Source organism: Lampetra planeri, chromosome 35, assembly GCF_965212315.1.
Source record: "Lampetra planeri chromosome 35, kcLamPlan1.2.h2, whole genome shotgun sequence".
Classification (NCBI taxonomy): Eukaryota; Metazoa; Chordata; class Hyperoartia; order Petromyzontiformes; family Petromyzontidae; genus Lampetra; species Lampetra planeri.
In genome coordinates, this window is record NC_136141.1 from 9,498,460 (window position 1) to 9,522,983 (window position 24,524).

At 44.7% G+C, this 24,524-nt stretch overlaps 2 protein-coding genes across 2 annotated transcripts in view; one reads left to right on the forward strand and one right to left on the reverse strand.

The window, feature by feature from the left end:
* Positions 1-24,524, forward strand: part of LOC144730373 (lysophosphatidic acid receptor 6-like) — a 63,329-nt gene that overhangs the window by 20,053 nt on the left and 18,752 nt on the right. The window lies entirely within an intron of this gene.
* FANCG (FA complementation group G) lies at positions 108-23,229 on the reverse strand. The gene is made up of 15 exons (XM_078611144.1): positions 22,983-23,229; positions 20,274-20,364; positions 19,348-19,476; positions 18,326-18,513; positions 17,365-17,533; positions 16,277-16,407; positions 14,627-14,773; positions 7,983-8,158; positions 6,938-7,004; positions 6,225-6,557; positions 5,380-5,618; positions 4,804-4,850; positions 3,235-3,387; positions 1,719-1,875; positions 108-1,061 (listed from the first exon to the last, which is right to left on the reverse strand). The coding sequence occupies exons 1-15, from the start codon at positions 23,052-23,054 to the stop codon at positions 902-904; spliced, it is 2,259 nt and encodes a 752-aa protein (XP_078467270.1). The 5' UTR covers positions 23,055-23,229; the 3' UTR covers positions 108-901.

Below are 24,524 nucleotides of genomic sequence, written 5' to 3' on the forward strand. Positions count from 1 at the left end.
ACTGGTGCAGGTTATCTGGGTTAACTCAACATCACCACGCTGGTCACGGCGAGTGAGTGAAGACAAGGAGCTTAGACACGTGAGCATAGACACATGGACACATGTTATCAGAATCAGAATATTTATTTATACTGCAGGAGGAATCTGATGAGCTATAAAGCTCTTCTCACAGATGTCCAGTAGGGGCACGGGGTCAGAACGTTACAAACACAAAGATACAAAAAACACAAAAGGGGTGCAGAATATAGGAAAGGTAAACACATCGCTTAAAAAATATAAAAGTAAACAATTTTTTTACCTTACCAGGTAAAGCCCACTGAACTATGAATTTATTTTTCAGAAGCAACCAGGCCACAAATGATAGCTCAACAAAGTGGCTTATCATGTGGACATTTATAGCAACAAAATCATCTAAATACATTAAATTGCTAACTCGCATACCTATCTGCAAAGCAGTAGCTGGCACAAGCTCGTGCTGCGGTTGGGTTGTTCACTACCCTCCGTTGCCCCTCCCCGCCCATTGGGGTGGGAGTTTACATAACCCTATCGGAATGGTGTGGAATTTCAGACAGATGACGACTTCAATCGCCCTGCTGTAGTTGAAATGTCTCACTGGTTAAGTCAAATGCTGATGTGCCCCAACTTGTTATCGCAAGAACAGATATCTAGGTGTTGCTTGTAACGAATGTCAATGAGCTTTTATCATGTTAAAGAACGCGGCATTAAACTGTACGGACACTTACGTGCTGTTTTATTATTTATCAGCGCGGTTCAGCCAGTCCAGTAATACCAGAATTACGTTCTCATTCAATCGTATATATTTACACAAACCTCACGTGACCCACTGCTCAAGGGCTCCCATGCCCTTATCTAGCAGCAGGAAGTAGAGAATAACTTGCATTTAGTTGGACAACGGCAACAATCCAGTAGCCAACGTGCGTAGGACTCTCTGCTCCTCCGAGCTGTAGCCGTCCCAGTGCAGCAAGGAGTCCCGGTCCATCTCCAGCAGCTCTCCCTCACTTGGCACCTTCACTTGCTCTGGCACGTAGTTGTATGGCCCACTGCCAGAATCATTAAATACCGCTCTCATTTGTTAGGCACAAGGATTTGAAGCGACCTGTTCAGAGGTGCAATCAGCTGCTTCTAAAGTAATCGTAGTATTTTGTTCAATGAACTTATTATTGCATAGGCTTTCGCGACCAATATCATCCATAATACAGGTTTTTAGGGTTACATTGCGTAAATATAAATGTGTCGTTAAACCCGTCACCACCCGACACAGCCAATTAGTAAGGTGTGGCTGTCGCCTGATGAAGCTAGTTGTAAATACTGGCGAAACGTCGTACTCAGATTGTAAATGTTGTGGCTTGGCTCTCCAACACACCGGTGTGCTGTACTAGTAACGAATTGCCACGTTCTGTTTACGTGACAACCCTTACTAATTGGCTGTGTAGGGTGGTGGTGGGTTTAACAACACATTTATATATTTAAGCGATCTAACCCCAAAAAAACTGTATTATGCACTTATTAATATTATTCATAATAGCATGCAAAGTCAACACAAATCCTGTGGCTAAGTCGCCCGAGCAGAACATCGTGATACATTTCAAGAGGGCTTCATGTGCGAATGCGTGCAAGGAGTAATACTGCAACAAGTTCAAAAATATAAGTAATTCGAGTTATAAAATTCTCATGAAGAAATAAAACAATTGGCTTACAGGTCAGGAATCGCCGTGAGACTTTGTCCCTTGGAATTCATCTGCCTGATGTCACCATCCAAGAGGCCCCTAAAGCTCAGCCAGTGTGCGACTGCTTCCCCCTTCCTGTTCCGCTTGTTCAGTAGCCGCACCAGGCCGTACATGCTGTGCACCCCACCTGCAACACAGACGGGAAAGACAAAGATCCTCCATATAGCCTTAACAGACTGTTGGGGCAAGTGCTTTTAGAGAGCACCTATGAAGTCCGGCATGGCACATGAGGGGGTGGGTGGCCGGCACCACACTTGACTGCCTTTGTCTCTCCAGTAGCAATGTTTAACACATCACACCAGGTACTCATTTGAGGCTGAGTCGACTTAGAGGAGGCCCATAACCGGTTCATTATAATCGTCACTGGTGTTGGCCATGAGCAGGAATCGAATTCGGGTCGCTGGGTTCGTAGCACATCCTGCTAACAACTATTAGGACAAAAATTCTCCGTATAGCCTTAACACTGTTGGGGCGAGTGCTGTTAGCGAGCACCGATTAAGGCCGGCACAGCACACGAGAGGGTCGGTAGCCAATACCATATCTGGCCGCCTTTGTCTCGTTAGTGCTGATGTTTTACACACCGCACCACTTCCTCATTTGACGCCGAGTCAACCTAGGGGAGGCCCAGAACCAGTTCAGATAATCGTAATCGTCACTGGTGCTGGCCGTGAGCGGAAATCAAATTCGGGCCGCCGGGTTCGTAGCGCAGCGCGCAAACCGCTACACTACCGCTCCCACAGACGGTTCGCACGCGCACACGCAGACAGTACATACATACAATATGTGCCAAATGTGGCATTGCAAGGGCATATAGAGGTCTTCAGATGTGGTGGTCAGGTCAGAATTTTTTTAAATTATGCGTTATTTTTTATGTCACCAGACAGTCAAACCAATTCTGGATTAAAGCGTGTTTACACTGAGGCTGTTGTACTTCATGCATGCAATCAAATAACTTTGGTGGTTAAAGTACAGATGTGTGTGACACCGTTTTGATAACTACATGCAGGAGTAGATTTCCTCTTACCTGCGATGGGCATACCCATCACAATTAGAGAGAGATTGGTGGGAATGAAATTTAGCAAACAGGATTCATCCGTGTCAATGGCGATTGTGTAGAGAACATATCTGAGATATGGCATTGTGGGAATGACCGAACACTTTACATTATGATGACTGAGAAAAAAGAAACTGTATTGGAACAAAGTATACCGCAATAATATGAACTTGACCACAAGCCATGAGTATGTAGATGTTAATAATATAGACCTAGGAGGGGGAGAAATGGTTAGCATTCGTACGTATGTATGTTGAACTTCTTTCACACCGTACGTAACTAACCGTGCTAATCGGAGGTGCAGGGGAAGGACAACAAACTAAACGCAAAACGCAGTTTTAACCGAAATGAGTTTTCAATCTAGATTTGACAGTGCATTGCTTCAGTGGCTTCCTAATATCGGAAGGAAGAGTAAATGGTGTTGGGACCCACCAGGATTCGCCTGCAGGCTGCACAGGTAGTACTGCAATGCATCTTTGTCCCTGCCCATGGTCTCCAAGCATCCAGCGATGCCATCAAACACCAGGCTCTTGAGCAGATTCAGTGCCAGCTCTTCGAGTGGCAACTCCCGCTGAACGGAGCAATCTGCACGAAATGCGATATGTAAGCAAGTGACATCTAACGCCGTTAACCACACACAAAAATCAGCTGTGCAAGCCGACGTCTGGAAATGTGTTCCTGTTTCGTTCGCAGTCTGATGTCACGACACTTTGTAGTTGGGGAGCCGACTAAGATACAGATTTAAACGGGAATACATTTCAACGTAGCAGTTCCTTCCTTGTAAATGGTTTTGGTGTGCAGTATTAAATTAAAAACTAAACTATTTTTTAGATTAGACTACACAGCTCTTTTTCAGAAGCGACCTGGCCACAACTGATACCTCAACAAAATGGCTTGCCATGTGGACATTTATAGCATCTGAACGCTCTAAACGCATGATTCTAAATATGGAGGGAAAAACCGGAGGATCTGGAGAAAAATCATAGCGACCATGGGGAGAAAATGCAAACTCCAAATATACAACAGGTGCCAGGGTTGGGATCGAACCCACGACCTTCTATATACCAGGCGAGATAGTTAACATCTCGCCACCGTAGGATGTTAACTAGCTCGTAATAACTCGTTATAATGACCCACGCTCATCACGATCCCCTGTTTACAACGAACGTAACTGCAGCAGGAATGCGTTGCTCGTGTTGATTTATACCTCACACAGCGATCGCGTTTCATCAGCGGCCACGAGTTTAACTATCGTACGGGCTGTCAAATATCCAATCATCGTTGTTTTATTACAGTATTCACTAGACACTACATTGTACAGTACATTGAATACTATAAACATGTACCTGTGCATGACTCCCAGACCTGTACAAATGCACACTTGCATATATACTCAGCGATGCATTAATGTTTTCCAAAGGCCCCAGTTCATATTGTAATTAAACCTGTTATAGTGAAAACCACTGATATCGCAAAACTTTCTCCCGAGTCCGCAAGTAATTCGTTGTAACAATTTCGTATCACATTATAGCGTTTAATAACACCCCAATCGTGCGACCAAAGACAACACAGCACTCCGATGTGCTATTGCAAAAAAAAGTGTTAAAAGGAGGCAACTACAGGGCAGTCCAACGTCATTTTCGGAGGGTACCATTCACATACTCTTTAGTTTTTTCGGTAAAGTCACGTAGGTAAAAAAAAAACAAATAAAAAAATATTTTTTTACCTACGTGACTTTACCGAAAAAACCAAAGAGTATGAATCCTTGCAGTCACGAAAACTTCAAATCTAGAATACCATTCACATGTCGGTGACCACTCGCAGCTGGTGGAGCTCTCTCTACATGTACTCTTGATCCATTAGCTACTGCCAGACAGAGCACGGCCTCTGCATGCTCGCGGAAATGCCCCACACCGCCAATCCATCGAGTCAATGCAGCGAGCTTAACTTTGGGCTGTATTAGCCTGGCTAGATGCACGTACTACGCAATATGAAGCGTACCTTTGTTGCTAGGAATGACGATAACTTTGAAGAGTTCATCGGTCGACCTGAGAACGCACAAGCATGCATGTGAAGAGACGGAGGATTTTAACGCACAAAAACCCACAGGCTAGCGAGGAAACCAGCAACAAATACGGATAATGAAAGACAATCCATTAACGGAATTCAACATCAGGCATTCATCACGGCTGATCTCTCACAATTTGCTTGGCTGCTCCCACCTTTCAACTCTGCTTGTAAGCTTACTGTCAGCCTAATTGGCTTATAGAAACGAACCGCGAGGTATCCCCATCCACTCATGTCTGTAGTTTCCCTCTGGCAATTAACAAAATGCATTACGTGCTCCTCCTTAGGCTGTGGAACACAAAGAAACAAGGATGCAAACAAATATACGGCAGCAAGCGTGTTAATCTAGGTACGTATATGGAAAGAGACGGTCTATATTGCTCCAGTAACGGCGGTTGCCTTTCACGACAGTCGCCGACAATCGCCTATCTTCTGTCGGTAACCTCTCGACGACGACGCGATAGAAACAATGCAAGCAAGCAAGCCGCGCCACACGACGACCACCAACACCTGTCGAGTTCCCGGAGGGCCTCGTCCGCCTTGCCGAGCTCGAGCAGCGCGGCGGCGCGCAGGACCCGCGCAGACACCGTCCACAGGGCGGCGTGCAGACTCTCCCGCACGCGGCGGCTCCCCGTGCTGAAGCGGGCGCCTCCTCCCGCGGGCAACGCTGTCCGCTCGTGGCCCCAGAGCCAGCCAAACTCGGCCCAACGCCCGGACAACTGCCCACGCGACCGCGCTTCGCCCAAATCCTGAAATTAAAGAAATAATACGTCGTCGCTAAATTGCTATTGGGATTCTCTGCGAGTCTTGTTGGGGTTGTTACAATGGTTGTTTTTGTGTTTCGCGTTATTTAACTTTTTTAATCTTTGAGCATAACTTTTAAACGTTTTATTTTTTACAAGAATAGCAACCCGCACGTCCTTTGAACGTTTCCATCCAACCCTCTAGGCAGCCAGCCAGCGAGCAAAACTTTTGCCTAATATAGTATTTGATATGATCGTTCGACAAATGGCCATGGTGCAGGGTCAGTGGGGGAGGCGTGATGTAAGCGCGACGAACTAACCTGGCTCAACGCTGTGGGGTGTGGGTCACATGATCACGCAAATGTACACGGTGACATCACTACCGCCACGCACGGGCACCTAACCACGTGCCGGCCAGCCAGGCTGGAATCCAGCCAGCAAACTTTTATTTTATAACATAAAAAAAATGATATCGGTTTCTGTGCTAGAAATAATTGCAATATTTTGCATGCTTATATAGTTATTTAGGGGGCATCGTTTTTTTGAAATGCATTCAACATCTAAGCTTTGGTCGTTCTATAAACAAAAGGCAAACATATTCCAAGTTCTCACCTGCTTCAAATCTGCACGACTGTTGCCGATGTCCCAAGTGACTGTTTGTAGGTAGCTTGAATGTTCACCTCCGGGTGAATCTCTGAAAAAATCTGAAAGGACGGGGTCTTCTGCCTCCCGGGAAGGGTTCAAATGGGCAACATGGAGCCCCATTTCTGCGGAGTTTCTCCTCATATCCAGAACCAGCTTTTGCGGGATAGTGCAGCTGGTTTTGCTGATTACATCATCACAAATTGCAATAACTCTGTCGTGTTTCCTCAGATGCAGAAAGGTAGAGGCTAGTTCAAGGTACAATGCAGGGATCCTAGGAACGGTCAGGCCTACGTCTTCTACCTAAAAGGGTTGACAAGTTAAACACTGGTCATGTTAAGAAACATCGTAAAGGGAAGAAACATGTTGTGCAGTCTCAGCTATACAGTTGAAAGGGTAATTTAAAATTGAGGAAAAATTAGCCGATGGTTAAAAATCAAATTCAACATTTTGATTTAAAGCTTTCGTGACTGCAGGGATTCATATTCTTGGTTCTTTCGGTAAAGTCACGTAGAAGGGAAATAATAAAATAATATAAATATAAAAATAGAATTTTTATTGTTTTATATTTGTATTATTTTATTATTTCCCTTCTACGTGACTTTACCGAAAGAACCAAAAATACAAATTCAACATGTTGCATTGGACGTCTGGTAAACAAGAGAAAATTAAGATACTTATACCTGCACAGCAGCAGAATCTGACAGCAGGGCCAATAACTCTTCATATCGTTCTACCGCTTCCTCCAACCTACACCAATCACAAAGACGAAGAGCCCCTTGTGAGTGGTTCAACTCCTGTGGAAGGTGCCGTTACTGAGAACCTCATTACAGCCAGCGCACATTTTGCCACACTAGCCGTCGTTGCTTCGGTCAGTAGTCTGCAAAAATAATTAAAAGCTTACGTAATTCATGTCGAAGGGTTGATGCCTTTCGTGGCCAAAGTTCAAGTAAATCAATGTACCACATATAACTTAAATTTGCCTCCTAGTCTTATCAAAGATAATTCGAGCACGCTGTTACCTGTGCTGGATGCAGCTGCACGACACAGTGAGATCTATTAGATGAGTTTATCACAGCTATTTGCACAACAGAAAAGTGTGCATGCCCTCTTTGGCCTGTGATTAACCACAAACATCAATGTTCATTCCAAGACTATTTCACCTGGCGAGAACCCACATACGATGTACATTCACGTAATCGTACCAGAATGCCGCGCATGAGGCAATGCTTCCAAAGTTATGAAATTGTACTTAATGTTTACACGTGGCATAATACATTGTACGAATGAACCTGGCTGGAATCTTACACTGTCAAATATTATTCCACATTCATTTATTTACCATTTACTATGATATGTGTGTGCTGAATATAAGAATCGGTATACAATTGTCAGTGGTATATAATTGCAGTTTGACAATACTTTATCAGCGTTATCGACACTGAATTATAGAAAAACCATTATCATATCGCTCAAGTATAAACCACGACCCCTTCTCGAAGCCTTTTACCCTATTGCCACTGAGAATTATGCTTGATAATCCTCAGGATATAATTTTTTATCAGTCACCAGGTGACCCGCATTCCAAAACGAAGTTTATGGTTTTATACGAGGAAACCACTTTGCACCTCACCGCCAATTAGCACGTACGGTGCGAAAAAAGTTAAACGTACATACGTCCATAACCGTGAACTTTCACACAGTAATAAGCATAGCTTGCGCACTCGCCTGAGCAACTGGCGGCTTCTGCTGGCCAGCAGGTAGAGTGCCCCAGTGGGCTCCAGGCGCTCAGCAACGTGCACAACTGACTGGCAGAGCAACGCCTCTGGGCCCTGCCCCAACAAATACACGGAGTCTCCTCCCATCGCCTCGGCCTCATTCTCCACAGCCTGGAAACCTGTCGCCTGGTTCACGCACACGCACGATGTCACACACACACACACAACCCGAGTTACCACACTCCTGGTTCCGCACCTCAGATTAGCATGGTTGGCTACGTACGGGGCGAAAGAAGTTCAACATATCTTCTTGGTTCTTTCGGTAAAGTCATGTAGAAGGGAAATAATAAAATAATAAAAATAAAACATTATAAAATACAATTCTCACGACGTTTCGGCCACAACGCAAGCAGCCGTCCCCAGGTGAACAGGTCTGTCGGAAAGACATCGAAAAAGTTCAACATACATACATAGTTTTCAGATTTAATTTTAAAAGGTATACAATTGATGTCTAAGGTCAATGTGTGAGCATGTGAGGAGATTGGTTTCACATGCAATGTGAAAATTAAACTTGGCAGAGTCGTGAGTTTCAGGCTGTCCTGGGTAAACAAGCATATTAGATAAATAACCAAATGTTGTTCACATTATGAGACCTCCTTTGCCAGTATAAAGATATAGTAATAGGTTTTTAACCTTTTATCTGGCACCAAAACTGACACCTTTATACAAGGGATCGTGTTTGCAATAACCACAACACTTGCAGTCGAAATTCAAACAAAGATAGACAACTCTGATGATATGCACTGTCCTTGAAATTGATTGGTCCACACCCGAGACGGCTTTTCTTAGAGCCTAGTCTCTTTTTGTTTGCATTTCGACTGCAAGTGTTGTGGTTATTGCAAACATGATCCCTTGTATAAAGGTGTCAGTTTTGGTGCCAGATAAAAGGGTAAAAACCTATTACTACTAAACCAAATGTTGAGCAAGTCCGGTGTGAGACAGTGACATCGAGTGTGTACAAGAAGATGATAAACAGCCCTAAGAATCAACCTCCAAGCTCATTAATATGAATAACACCACGTGTGTAAACCGTGAATAATTAATGAAGTCACCCACAGGCACATTTCCATTCATCAATGAATACAAAGTACTGTAAAGACTTTTCGATTTAAAGCTTTCGTGACTGCAGGGATTCATCTTCTTGGTTCTTTCGGTAAAGTCACGTAGAAGGGAAGTAATAAAATAATAAAAATAAAACATAATAAAACAATTCTCACGACGTTTCGGCCACAACGCAAGCAGCCGTCCTCAGGCGAAGAATGAGAACATTATCAAGCTAGGAGCTTATATAGGTGTAGCGAGGAGGAGCGCCTTAACAAAAGAATGTGCATATGAAGAGGAATTTAGCATACCAATGGGCAATGCATAGGAGGTGGGCGGAGGGGTTTCAAAGTCGCATTATGCCCATGCATTATGCAGGATCAACAGCACCACGGGGGGGCGCAAGGAACAGCGTTAATAAAGGAAAGGAATGTTAGTGATATGTAGCTGCATTTGCCAAACAACCACGTAGAAAACCAAAGTGAAAACTACATAAAAAACTAAAATATAAACTGATACTTACTATACTCTACAATAAGCTGAGTTACTAACAACAAATAATAAATTACAATTCTACGTCGTAAGAAGTATATAATATACTTCCATCTAAACTTTATTCTCTTAGCATATACAGTACTATATACTGCCATAGATAAACCCAACATTAAATTATATACTGTATTGCTGTAAACCACCCTATACTTTATACATTTTAATATAACACTATGTATTATTTAACTCACCCTAATGTGTATCGAAATGGTTTATTACGTCCTTCCAATGATTGCTAAGCCTGAATCCATCTTCTCGGTTAAAATTGTCTCTGTGTTTGTATATGTGGATCGCCTCATGAACGAATCTCTCATGATAGCCAGATGGCTTGCAGAGAACCTCCGTCTTGGAGAAGTCAATGTCATGTGAGCCCACTGAGTTGTAACAGTGGTCTGCCACGGCTGAGGTGTTTGTCCTACCGTGTTTTAGATCAGCTTTATGTTCACGAATGCGGTCTGAGACGTGTCGTTTGGTTTCCCCAATGTAACTGCTACCACAGAGGCAACTTAGTTTGTAGACGCCAGGGTACTGTATGTCTGGAATCACATCTTTTACAGACGGTACCAGATCACGGATTTTATGTACTGTGTTGAATCGGACCTGGATCTTGTGTTTAATCAGGATTTTGGAGATCTTTTTTGTGACCCCAGCAATGTAGGGTAAGGTGATGGTCTTGAAAGGCTCCTCAACAGGATCTTTCTTGATGGTTGGAGTGATGGCTTTGCGGATTGTGTAGTCGGAGTAACCATTAGCTTTAAGAGCTTGGCGTACGTGTTTGAGTTCACTGGAAATGTGTTCATGGTCGGAGATGCATTGGGCTCTATGATATAGAGTCTTGATGAGGGAATTCTTCTGGGATGGATGGTGGTGGGAATCCGGTTTTAGATAAGCATCCGTGTGGGTGGCTTTCCTGTAGACAGAGTGGCTCATTGAACCATCAAAAGAGACCCCACCAACAGCCTCGTCTCCAAAACCAACAACATCATCTCTGCTTCAACCGCATTAATTGATCAGACCAAACAGTTCTCGTTGAAACCTTCTGCAGCCAGGCCACCAAGATTGTACGGCTTGCCAAAGATACATAAAGAAGATACACCTCTTCGTCCCATTGTCTCTACTATCAACTCCCCCACTTACAAACTGGCTCGTTTTTTGTCCGAAATCCTACGGCCTTTCACTGGAAAAACCACCTCTGCAGTACTAAACTCTACTGACCTGGTATCGACAATCAAGGGGATTGCCCTGTCCCCAGACGACCTGCTTGTCAGTTTTGATGTGGTTTCCTTGTTCACCAAGGTGCCTGTGCCTGACACCATCGCAATCATTGAAGACTTGGTTCATCAAGGACTAAATGCTGGGGTACCCCCCCTGGTGAGACACTGCTTAACCAATACATACTTCACCTGGAATGGAACCTTCTACAAGCAAATTGAGGGCACCCCAATGGGCTCCCCCCTATCTCCGGTTGTAGCCAACATCTTCATGGAGAAATTTGAGACGGACGCCATCCAGACTGCCACTCTACGCCCGACCTTATGGAAGAGATACGTAGACGACACTTTTGTCATCTGGCCACATGGCCGGCCTGCTCTAGACCAATTTCTCGACCACATCAATTCCATACACCCAGCCATCAGATTCACCATGGAAGTCGAAAATGATGGCAAGCTACCCTTTTTGGATGTCCTAATCAAAAGGAGACCTGATGGTTCAATGAGCCACTCTGTCTACAGGAAAGCCACCCACACGGATGCTTATCTAAAACCGGATTCCCACCACCATCCATCCCAGAAGAATTCCCTCATCAAGACTCTATATCATAGAGCCCAATGCATCTCCGACCATGAACACATTTCCAGTGAACTCAAACACGTACGCCAAGCTCTTAAAGCTAATGGTTACTCCGACTACACAATCCGCAAAGCCATCACTCCAACCATCAAGAAAGATCCTGTTGAGGAGCCTTTCAAGACCATCACCTTACCCTACATTGCTGGGGTCACAAAAAAGATCTCCAAAATCCTGATTAAACACAAGATCCAGGTCCGATTCAACACAGTACATAAAATCCGTGATCTGGTACCGTCTGTAAAAGATGTGATTCCAGACATACAGTACCCTGGCGTCTACAAACTAAGTTGCCTCTGTGGTAGCAGTTACATTGGGGAAACCAAACGACACGTCTCAGACCGCATTCGTGAACATAAAGCTGATCTAAAACACGGTAGGACAAACACCTCAGCCGTGGCAGACCACTGTTACAACTCAGTGGGCTCACATGACATTGACTTCTCCAAGACGGAGGTTCTCTGCAAGCCATCTGGCTATCATGAGAGATTCGTTCATGAGGCGATCCACATATACAAACACAGAGACAATTTTAACCGAGAAGATGGATTCAGGCTTAGCAATCATTGGAAGGACGTAATAAACCATTTCGATACACATTAGGGTGAGTTAAATAATACATAGTGTTATATTAAAATGTATAAAGTATAGGGTGGTTTACAGCAATACAGTATATAATTTAATGTTGGGTTTATCTATGGCAGTATATAGTACTGTATATGCTAAGAGAATAAAGTTTAGATGGAAGTATATTATATACTTCTTACGACGTAGAATTGTAATTTATTATTTGTTGTTAGTAACTCAGCTTATTGTAGAGTATAGTAAGTATCAGTTTATATTTTAGTTTTTTATGTAGTTTTCACTTTGGTTTTCTACGTGGTTGTTTGGCAAATGCAGCTACATATCACTAACATTCCTTTCCTTTATTAACGCTGTTCCTTGCGCCCCCCCGTGGTGCTGTTGATCCTGCATAATGCATGGGCATAATGCGACTTTGAAACCCCTCCGCCCACCTCCTATGCATTGCCCATTGGTATGCTAAATTCCTCTTCATATGCACATTCTTTTGTTAAGGCGCTCCTCCTCGCTACACCTATATAAGCTCCTAGCTTGATAATGTTCTCATTCTTCGCCTGAGGACGGCTGCTTGCGTTGTGGCCGAAACGTCGTGAGAATTGTTTTATTATGTTTTATTTTTATTATTTTATTACTTCCCTTCTACGTGACTTTACCGAAAGAACCAAGAAGATACTGTAAAGACATTTATATGGCCAGTGTGTTTTTTTATTGTATAGAGTAGTACATTTTTATGATGTATAAAGTACTTAACTTTTATGATGAATATCAAAGACAGGAACAAACTCTGCTTGTGAAGACTATATATTGAAAGGAGTAATGAAAGTATTATTAAAATACAAAAAATGACAATATGCTTCATTATGTAATTATATATTTATTATGCCAATTAATTATAATATTGAGGACATGACTCAATAAAATACGTAATACTCACATAGCCAAATGTATGTACATATTGGTCTACTTAGATTCAATGGGAATGCTCGGGCCAATGAATGTGTGGTTAGAAGTATTATCAATTAACGCAATCTCAAGACTCAAGCAGCCAAACTGAGGCTCATTTAAGATTCTTAGCTAGCGTTCATTGGCTGCACCAAAGAGTCAGACCCCAGGGCGTATTTGTGATCCTTACAGGTAACTGTGAACTGAATAGACTCACCAGATTAAGACAGACCGTACGTGTACAGGTAGTTCTCTACTTATGATGGAGATGCGTTACGACGACCCCATCGTAAGTCAAAAATATCGTAAGTCGAAGATGGCTTAGCCTACCCAGGAGTCTTAAAGAATGGTGATAATTTAGCAAAATTTAGCAATTTACAGTACCGTACTGTATAAACTATATACTGTATGTATGTATTAATTACAATACTGTATTGCACAGTAAAATGTAAAGTAAAAAAACCGAGGTAAATTCTGAGCCTACCTATATGAACTGCAATTTAATAGAAAGTATTTTTCAGGAAACAATCCTATCTGCATCACACAAGGCGGGAGATGCGTACATCCCAGCAGCATCCCAACGTACAGCATCGCACCTCGTACGCTGCTGCGTTTGACTGCCGAGCAAAATTTTTTAATATTTTACAATTTTGTCGTATCGCTATCGCCATCGTAAGATCGAAATATCGTAAGTCGGACCATCGTAACTCGGGGACTATCTGTATTTAGAACGGGGCGGGATCAAGCCTGGCCTGGAAGTGCCCCCGTGGCTGCCACCCCTCCCCCCGCCAGCAAGAGCTGAAGGAGCTAGACCACGGGACACTATCCCAGACAACTCAAAGACTGCCGGCGGCCACCCTTGCTGCCTCAGGAACACGATGATGTCGGCAGAATTCATGACCGTAGCTTGCCTGAAGCATGCTTGCTGTGCTGCTGTCACGACACCGCTTTCGTATACCGAGGCTGGGTGTGAGATACACATCGTAATTACAACACTGCATGACTTACCCACCCTGCATCAACGTTGCTAGATCGTTGCCACCTCGCATGGCAATGATGACGGTGGATGATAGTGAACATCATCATCACGTGGTATTCGGAAGCCATTGGGAGCTATGCACTTTGAAATCTAGATTGAAAACTTTCTGTTTACTGCTTTTTGCGTTTAGTTTGTTGTCCTTCCCCCGCACCTACGATGAGCACGGTTGGCTACGTACGGTGCGACAGAAGTTCAACATACCACTTATACTGGTAGGAACCTCCTGGTTACACCAGCCCACAGGGGATTATTGTGTCCGTCCGTCCGTCGTGCATCCAAAAATGAGAGGAGTGGGGCTGGGTGGAGAGGGGAGGGTGGGGTGGGGCTGGGTGGGGAGGGTTGGGGCTGGGTGGGGAGGTGCTGATCACCCCGTGGTGCCCTTATAAAACTCAACGTGTAACCTACTCACGCCGGCTTGTGCCCGCCCTCAGTCGGCCATATTTGCGGAATACACCACGCCGCCGTTGACCCTGGCCATTGATCGAGCAACCCAACGTTCCTACCAGCTCCCTCCGCAGGAATGTGTTGGGTGATACAGTTGCAGGCCACAGATGGAGGTGGAAGCCCCCAGAGCGGCAAGCGGTGCTTACGCTAGAGAGCAGACCCAGTGCCTGGAGCTCTGCGCTCGCCCTTCCGAGCTGACGAAAGAGCAGGGAGAGCCCGTAGATCGCCGACAGATGGCGTGCATCCGTCTCCACGCAACGTCTGTAAAGCACCATGGCCAGATTCACTTTTCCCTGCGGGGTAGGCCACAAATCACACGTATAATGCGAAAGGCCTCGGCACCTTCGGCACGACACACAATGTAAATACCAAGGTGGGCAGATGTCAAGGCGATGAAGTATTTTAGAATGTAAAAGTTTATATTTTCGCTAGAAGAACATTCATCGGCTATGCATGGGCTACAGTCACAGATGGTAGTATTTGACCTTAAACCAAGCATATTTAGGCCATAAAGTAATGCAGAACAAAAACTTTGCAATGCTTAACAGAGCATATGGTAGATATCATGCAGTAACAATTCACTCACCTGCCTTTCGATAAAATGTCACAATTTCTGGTCGCGATTCAATTCAAGAATCAATTGCTTTCTATTACTGTACAAGCTGCAAGGTTGACAATAGCCAATTACAACGTAGAGTAGAACCCCAGCTAGCTGGATTTTGCATTAAAGCCGCATCAGGTCAGCGAAACAATAACATTGCATCCACACAACTTCTTTCAGCAGCTAGATCTGCAGTGCACGCTCACGCCCAGTAGGCGGTGCGAGATTTGTAGCTCTGCGTATCTCCGTGTCGTCCTGTCGCTCTTGCGTTTCATTCCCGCCGTTTTTGTCTTTCCTTCACTCTGTTTTGTTCACGGTTTTACCTCTCGAGAGGTATAACAGTGAACACAGCTCAACTGGGAGTACTATTTACTACTTACTATTTTATTTTATTATATAGCCCAATGGGCCTAAAATGGCAACATTAAAATATTTAATAGTTTTAGTTTACATTAGTAAATATAGCTGATTTAGTTTAAGACGTAGGCTTTCGCGACCAATATTATTCATCATAAAGTTTTTGGGTTAGATCGCGTTATTTATAAATGTGTCGCAACCCTCCACCACCCGACACCGCCAATTAGCAAAAATGTGTCACGTTGACAAAAGACAAATAGTTCACTACTTTAGCCCACCGGTGTGTTGAAGCGTGAAACCACAACATTTAAAATTTATAATTTAAAATGTTGTGGTTTCATATAATTACAATAACACACATTACAACTGATTACTAATCTACAACTCACATCGTAACAATTGCCTGATTACTAATCTAGTATATAATTACAATACTCCCCCTCCGCCTCAAATCATTGCACCTGATGACTAAAATGATGACGTCACCCTGCTGCTGCTGCTCTATTTAAGACCGGGAGCAAGAGCAGAGCCTCACCATTCTGGCGAATTGCCCGATGATGCTGGATGCAATTACCAGCGAAACGTCGTCCTCAAAAATTTTAAATGTTGTGGTTTCACGCTTCAACACACCGGTGGGCTAAAGCAGTGAACTATTTGTCTTTTGTCAACGTGACACTTTTTTACTGATTGGCCGTGTCGGGTGGTGGAGGGTTGCGACACATTTATAAATAACGCGATCTAACCCAAAAACGTTGATTAATTATGAATAGCTGATTTACCAGCGCTAATCTACAAAGTGCGATAGTAGCCGCCTAGACAGGGCCTGGGCATCACTCACGAGGGAATGAAAGCAGCGAGCCATGAGGTTCTGCACCAGGGCCTGGAATCGGCGGGACGTGCAGCGCTGGGAAACTCCCTCGAGAATGTCCAAAGCGTCCAGCCACTTGCCCTCGACACAGAGCGCATTGCCTACAGCACAGGTCAATGTTTGGCACAGTTATGCATGGCTGTGCAGATTTGCCATTCGAATGAAATTTTTACGCTCAAAATGCACGTATATATGTTGAACTTCTTTCATACTGTACACCGCCAATCACGCTAATCAGAGGCGTAAGAATTAAGGTTTTGCAATTTGTATATTTTCAATTTGGATTTTGCTGTGAGCCTATGATATAGCATCAAATAAATCTACGCTATTGTATAAGCTCATATATAAATTGGTTCCAACAACTAAAAAAAAGCTGTAACAAACTCGTTTTATAACTAGTTTAGTCTCCCTTTCAAAACAGATACATCTCAGTGGGAATTGAATTACAACAGTGATGCACAAACATACATATCTCTAACCAACCCAAATCACATCAAGATGGACTGATAACCCATAACAGATGATTGAAGCAAATGCTCAAATACCTATCAAGCCTGGCATGTATTACAATATCACAATGCCGGCCAAGTAGAGGAGGCCCAGGATAAATTCGGATCGTGGGTATAAGTTCAGATAGTGGGATTCAGGAGTATTCGTGCACCCAGGACCGCTCCAAAAATTACACCCCTCCCCAAGCATTGAACTCACACTGGAGGGGTTTTATTTAATCTGTTACTAGCGACTTAATTTGCACCTCCCCAAACCATTTCTCAAATCCTCACTCCCTCCCTAGGAGTGCTTGAGGGTACTGCCCTCTTCACACACACACACACTGCTGGGGTGTCTATGGATTCAGATATCAATTTCCAGGTCTGGACCGTCCGACTCAATATGCCGCCACCGCGACTCTCACCAGGACAAGCGGATTGAGAACGAACGAACGATTTACTCATACGAATAAGATCAAACCCAAGACCCGTGAAATCGAATGCAGTGCACAAGCATCCATGTCACTAGTCTCGCCATTGAATACCACTCGATACACAAGTCACTCGAACCTTTCATGAGAGCCTCCCAAGTTGACAGAGCCTGAGTTATGCTCTCGGGGTCCAGGATGGTGTGGCTGACCCCAGACGACTGATATTGGAGAGGGCCACTCGGTATGCATGCCATGGGTGACTCCATTGAGACATTGTTACTGTCCGAGACTCCTTCCATACTCTCAGCCTGTTCAACATGGAAACAGACACAACATTGCATCTAAAAAGCTGATGATGATGATGATGCTATTCATGACGACTCGGCATTTAACGGTTCATCCATATAGTGATTTGATGAGTTGCCACAATTTTCGGCAATGATTCATTTCCAGTATCAATTATTTTACCTAGTTTTTATGGTCTCATTTGTAATGTTATACCATTGCTCTGTTTCTTCTGCACAATTCTGTTGACTCTCTACGTATAAATATATCTGCATATAATATGCATATATTATAATTAATCAATCCTCACATACGCAATCTGATGCATGTGTCAAGTGTATAAGAATACATTTGAAGAGCTGCATTGCTACATGCCTAATGATGATAGATGATGATGATATCAACAGCACCACATTTACTGTGAACAACTTTGGTAAATTTACACGGTAAAGGCATCGAGTGATGGAGTTATGTCTGGCCTATGAAAACAGTTCAGTGAAAAGTGTCAACAATCACTATTCTGCAGAGCACACAACCCCAGGTAGTCACGTGACTTTTGTATGTGACCTGATTGGAAGCTAGCATCCCCAGTTGTCCACTAGAGGGTCCAAAGATCAAATTTGTCTAGATTTGGGTAAATATGTTTCACAATAAAAAAAAACTGCGCATCAACTTCCGCCGATGATGAATGCCAGCAATGATATGCCCTAAAATGTACCGTAATTTATCACAGCCTTTTTTTTACTTCTAACTGCATCGTCGTGACAACGCTCTCGTCATCCCATAATATCCACACTCAAACGTTCCACTCCGACCTTCTTGGTAAGCGACAGCAGAGAAGTTGCCCTCTCCACCTCCTGTCGGAGCAGCCAGAGAAAGGCCTGCAGGGTGAGCAGCTGGCCCAGACCCCGTGCTGCCTCCCCGTCCGCTGCCCAATTCATTGCGGCCGACCATTCGTCCACCTCAAACGCTGCCTCAACCCTCGCGCAGGACACCTGCAGGACTGTGCGCCACATGAACCGCAAATCACACGTGGTAAGAGTCGATGTGTATGTTGTCATGGGTACACGTGACCCCTGCAAGCACCAGTGGCCATTGCATTCAACACAGGGTTAAAAAAGAATTAGGAAATCAAATAGTGAAAGTGAATCACAACAATTTGTGGAATTGCTGGAAGGATGAAATCATTACACCGCTATCGATGGGTCCTCTCCGAGGATCGCCACCTTATTGTGGTGGAGAGGTTTGCGTGTTCCTATGATCCCGAGAGCGAAGCTGTCAGGAGCCTCGTGCTCCTGGTAGGGTCACCACCCCATGGCGGCAAGGTCAAAGGGGGAGGTTCCAGACTAAAAGCGATCCAAGAAGTCCTTAACGACAGAACAGGCAGGGACCGTGGGCCTAACGGCTGACGAAAGCGGACGAAGGCTGCAGCGGGTATGACTGTGGTAATTTAGATATAACGCTTTGGTAATTCCCTTCATAAATTCCCACATGGATGTGAAAACTACTCTGCGAGCAAACTAGCTTAATGGCAAAGCACCACGTGGCTTGTCAGCTACTCATTAAATCAGTACATCATTCACACAAGCTCATAGTTCAGGTTAGGGGAGGCAACTGCTTTATATCCGTGTTTTTCAGCTTCATATAACATGTGCAGTGTGTGCGTACATGAAGATCAGACCTGTTATACCGAGACACGACATACATCCCACCAATGGAAGTTACCTCGTAATCTGAAAGCGATACCTAGAGCCGGAAAACCTGAGATGCGGTGTGTTGCTTTCACCCCCCACTGCACGTAACCGTGAATGATCCAGCAAAAAGGTGAATGGTTTACCTCTTGAGAGTGTCCGGCTGATCACCTCATCGGCCTCGGTGGAGAAGGGTGCGGCACAAGAAGAGAGACATACCGCGTTGAAGCAGACGTCAAGTTCCACTGGCAGCGTGGCCAAAGTGGCAGGGAGACCTGGGGGTGGGTGCGACAAACATTAACACAGGCGCGAAAGTGCACCCCACAGCACAAAAGAATCACGTTGACGCTTCGAATACCTGTACTCGAGTTGTACCACATTCAGTCAAAAGGGTATAATCGGTTAATGAAATGATTATTAGAGTCTTGTTCAGCCAGCCTTCTTAGGATTTCATTTCTAGGCACAGAGGTGCCTAGCTGTGATGTTTAGTTTTCTAGCTGTGATTTTTACACCTGATGATGATTGCTTGTGTTGCAATCTAAAAGTCGTGATTTAATTTACTTATATTTATTTTTTATTTAAATGTTTTATATTTATATTTATTTATTTTTTACCTACGTGACTTTACCGAAAGAACCAAAGAGTATGGATCCTTGCAGTCACGAAAACTTCAAATCTAGAACCAAGCAAACCTACTCACCATTGCAATTTTACGCTTTTGTAAAGGAGAGCCAACACAAGGTTGCAGGGGGTTCGTCTTTTATTCCTTCCTTCAGTCAACACTCGTCCCCCCGCCTTCTCAATCTCGTTCCCGCTAAATCTCCCTTCTTCCCGCCCGTTCTCTCTCTTATATCTCCTCGCTTGCTCCTCCCTCTTCCCCTGTCACCGTCCCACTCCCCCTCCTTTTGCTGGAAATCATTCCCCTGACAATCCCTTACACTTTTATAAAAAAAAAAAATACGTGGCCTTTCACGTGATCCAAATTGCGTTTCAGTTTGCTTCCACACTCACCACGACTGTGATGAATGTGCTGTGGCCTACCCACGAGTGTACAAAGCGAACGTCGCCTTGCCTCGTATCTGCTGCAGTGCGTGAGTGAACGTGGAGCAGTGAGGGCCCAGGTCGATGTGCCCACCAGGTGGAGGAGAAGCGGTCAGCGCCATCTGTCACGAGAGAGAGCAGCCGCAATGCAAATGTCGCAAGCAGCATCGCGATAATTGGTTCTTTACCCTTCTATCTGGCAACAAAACTGACACCTTTTTACAAGGAGTCATGTTTGAATAGACCGCAATACCTGCAGTCATAATACAAACAAAAGAACATAACTCTGATAATGTGCACTGTCCTTGAAGTTGATTGGTCCACACCCGAGACAGCTTTCCTTAGAGCCTAGTCTCACATGGGTTGGACCAGATGACGCCAAAAGGCGCACAACTCAACGACAATGCACCATCAGAGTATGAGAGCTCGGGGCAAGCATCTACACTATGGGAACCTCATTTGCCAGTAAAAATATGATAATTGGTTCTTTACCCTTCTATCTGGCAAGGACAGTGCACATTATCAGAGTTATGTTCTTTTGTTTGTATTATGACTGCAGGTATTGCGGTCTATTCAAACATGACTCCTTGTAAAAAGGTGTCAGTTTTGTTGCCAGATAGAAGGGTAAAGAACCAATTATCATATTTTTACTGGCAAATGAGGTTCCCATAGTACAGCATCGCGATGTCGACGCGTAACACGCCGCACAGCGTACGCTCGACGAGAGAACGACTCGGAGGCGCGGACAAGCAGGAAGGCAGCAGCCGCGCTGCGAGTCAGCTCTACCGACAATTGAACCTTATGTTGGGACCCCGGGGTTCCGAATAAACGGAAGCCAAAATCGTAATTAATTCATTTTTGGCGACTCCATTCCACCGCTCGTAGCGACCCACCTGGTGCGGATCGTTCTGTTGTCGTGTCGTCCAAGCGCAGCGGCGAGGACGAATGCGCAGAAGAAACAAAACTTTGAAACTTTGATTAGCGCATCATGTATAACTCGTCGAGAGGAATAGATTTCCGTATCGTTCGCCTTCAACAGTCATAAAATGAAGTCGCAACGCAGTTTATGCGAGAGCCGGGGGCTTATGTGACCCCGGGGTCCCGCCATAAGGTTCAATTGTCCAAGCTCTGCAGTCCTCTTTGCATTAAGATATTTCGACACAATTGAGTGTACACGCGTGTGGGAGGAAACCGGGGCACCCGGAGAAAAACCACGCACACATGCGAGGGAGCAACACTCTATCCCGTACCAGGTGGAACAGATGGGAGTCCACTACTAAAAAAGTCCACTACTTGCTGTACCGCCTTCTCGCGGCACGCCAGGGCACGGGCACCTCCTCCACGCCCACGGGAAGGGAGCTTCACAAGATCCGTGTGTGATCCACCAACCCTGGCTGTCTCCACAGCGCTGGGTTACAGGCAACGTGCATAGTCCGGGCGTTTCATTGTATTCGTATTACCACGCTTGTTTAGCCGGTAGTCACAATGCCCTTTTCAACAGGGTCCTGTCAAGTTTTCCCAGTAGGGGTAGAATATTTTTGAGGTGAATACAATTGTATTACAATTACCGTACTGTTACACGCTATTGCATATTGATGCTAATCGACCCGAGGGTAATTAGACTGCAAATTAGATATATAGTAGCCAATATAAACGTGGAGTGAGCATGTTTCGTGCGCTGTGAAGAGGAGCCATTGCCCGAAACGTCGCCTGTTGTAGATTTTTTCTTCTATATAATTTAAGGCCAGTTTTTTTGTACTTGACGAATGCGTTTAGGTTATTTATTTGTTAAATGTGTGCGAGTCGTATACTGCACACACGGGGAAAATCTCCTCAAACCCGGCACGCCACATCCCAGTATTCCCATCTCTCTGGGGCCGTCCATAAATGACGTCACGCGATTTTGGACGATTTTTGACCCCCCCCCCCCATCGTCACACGGCGTCACAAAAAGTCAGACCCCCCCTGCTGCTAATCCTGCATAATGCCCGTGCATTATGCAGGATTAGCAGCATAATGCACGGGCATAACTAGTACTAATCACATAGCTGCATTTCCCATGAATATGCTAAATTTCTCTTGATATGCAAATTATTTTGTCAAGGCGCCCTTCCCCCCCTTCCAACCCAGCTTAAATATACGCTCCAAGCGTGGTGGTCTTTCATTCAGACGCTGTCTCCCCGACAGACCTGGTCTTCACCTGAGGACGGCTGCTTGCGTTGTGGCCGAAACGTCGTGAGAATTATTTTATTATGTTTTATTTTTATTATTTTATTATTTCCATTCTACGTGACTTTACCGAAAGAACCAAGAAGAAGGTTGTCTATATTTATTTAAAGTTGCGCATGTCCCCCCCACCCCTGTCACAAATGTCTGACCCCCCCCCCCCCCCAGGTGCGTGACGTCATTTATGGACGGCCCCTTGTGCCACCTACGATAACGCAACCCACGCGGAATGACTCAACGAGGGAATTAAATTCCCATTGCCCGCCAGCCCCACCAGGAGGTGACGGAGCGAGACACAAAGACGCTCAACTCTTGCACACAACGGGTGGATCGAATCGCTTATCAAATCTTTTCCCGATTCAAGAATCGATCCGAGCGAAGCGCGAATCGTACCGAAGCAGCCCTTGATCCAGCAGTGGGTAGACCACGGCTGGTGAACGACGACGATGGCGATGATTTCCCCCCCCCCCCCTCGTCGCTATGAGGCGGCAGGTCTCGAGCGCGCGGTCCATACCCGGGTTCGGAGCACGCCGCTTCGGTTGTCCGCGGCCCAGGCGTCGTGGTGCCGTCTCCTCATCGCCGCCATTCTCCACCACCACCTCCACGCTAGCAGTGGAGACTTTCCTCGCACGGCTTCCCTGAGGGAGAAGCGAGGGCTGATTGTCTATCTCGAGAGAGCCGCGGCTCCACGGCGACACCACAAACCCAACGTTTCCCGCCTTTTTTTGTCGCGATATCGAGAATCGTGGCGATTGTCGCAAGCGATTCGACTCTTAGATTCGATTACGTCGACCATGTTTGGATCGCTTCAGATTTCGGGGAAATGTGCGGAAGCGGACACCACAGAGCTACTTCTGAAATCCCTTAAAATAACCTTTGGTTCACCCAACTATGAGCCGTGTTTGACTAAGTTGGGGTTTTTTATTATGGTAATAATAAAAAAAAGCGTGTAATAAAATGCAACTCAATTTTACTGGTTACAATACTACATTATATCATTAAAAATAAATATATATTTTAAAAAATTATTTCAGCTTGGGTCTAATTGTCCACGCTCAACTGACGTTGGCTGTAAATCACCACGGCCTCTTACATTGTGGCAAGCTTCGGGGTCACTTCCTAGAGTCGTGGGGTGTTTTTCCATTACTCGTACGGTACATTTCATTAAAGCGCGTTTAAAAAAAAGTATTTTAATTATTACTTATTTTTCTCTCGGGTATTTGAATCATACTTGTCAGTCAATCCCTTATCGGTGACTACCTTATTACAGACCAATTCAGGCCTTATCGATTAGTCACCTTATTGCGGACCAACCTTATTGATTAGTCACCCCGTGCCCTTATACATCTCAACGTTAATCCAACAAAGTCCCATCACAAGGGATACAAACAAATGGACCACACATTTTTGTTGCCCCTATTGAAACGGCTGAACGCCCTATGGACCTACACCTCAATTTCCCTGTAAAGAATACGGCTAAACCGTATGGGTTGACACGGTGTGATTTTATTATTAACGCGACGATTCAGGTACACAACACAGATGGACATGAAGGGGGGTTGACACCAGCACAACCGCACATTACGGATTGCAGTTGCAATATAAACATGTCTATAACCGTATGGTATCTTCTTCCTAAGCTCTGATATCCCTGTAGGAGATGGGGGAAAAGTAGTGGGGTGAGTGGTTAAGTGCCTCTCATGAGTGCTCTTTAGAATCAATGCCCACTGGAGGAGAGGTGATGTTGAGTCTAAATGTGGAGGGAAAAACCGGAGGACGTGGAGAAAATCTACGCGGCCACGGGGAGAGAGACACGCAAACGACAAATACAGGGTGATTCAAAAATGTTAAAACTTATATGGGAATATCGTTTTGAATGGAAAAAGAACTGTAACATGATAACAAATGCACGTTAATAGCTTCAAAAGTCAGAGTCTCCACTTGTTCGCCGTCATTGTCAACATATGCTTGAAATCTTCTCCAGGTGGTCTCCAGAGCCCGGAGGCACATTGCTTGTGGTGTTGTTGCAAATTCTCAGAAGTGTCAACATTTTTTT

Coding starts and splice junctions, on each gene's coding strand:
- FANCG (XM_078611144.1), bottom strand. CDS start 23,054: ATGGCGGCGATGAGGAGACGGCACCACGACGCCTGGGCCGCGGACAAC. Junction 7,005..7,982: donor AGAAGCCGCCAGTTGCTCAG/GCGAGTGCGCAA, acceptor TGATTGGTGTAG/GTTGGAGGAAGCGGTAGAAC. Junction 4,851..5,379: donor GCCCTCCGGGAACTCGACAG/GTGTTGGTGGTC, acceptor GTGCGTTCTCAG/GTCGACCGATGAACTCTTCA.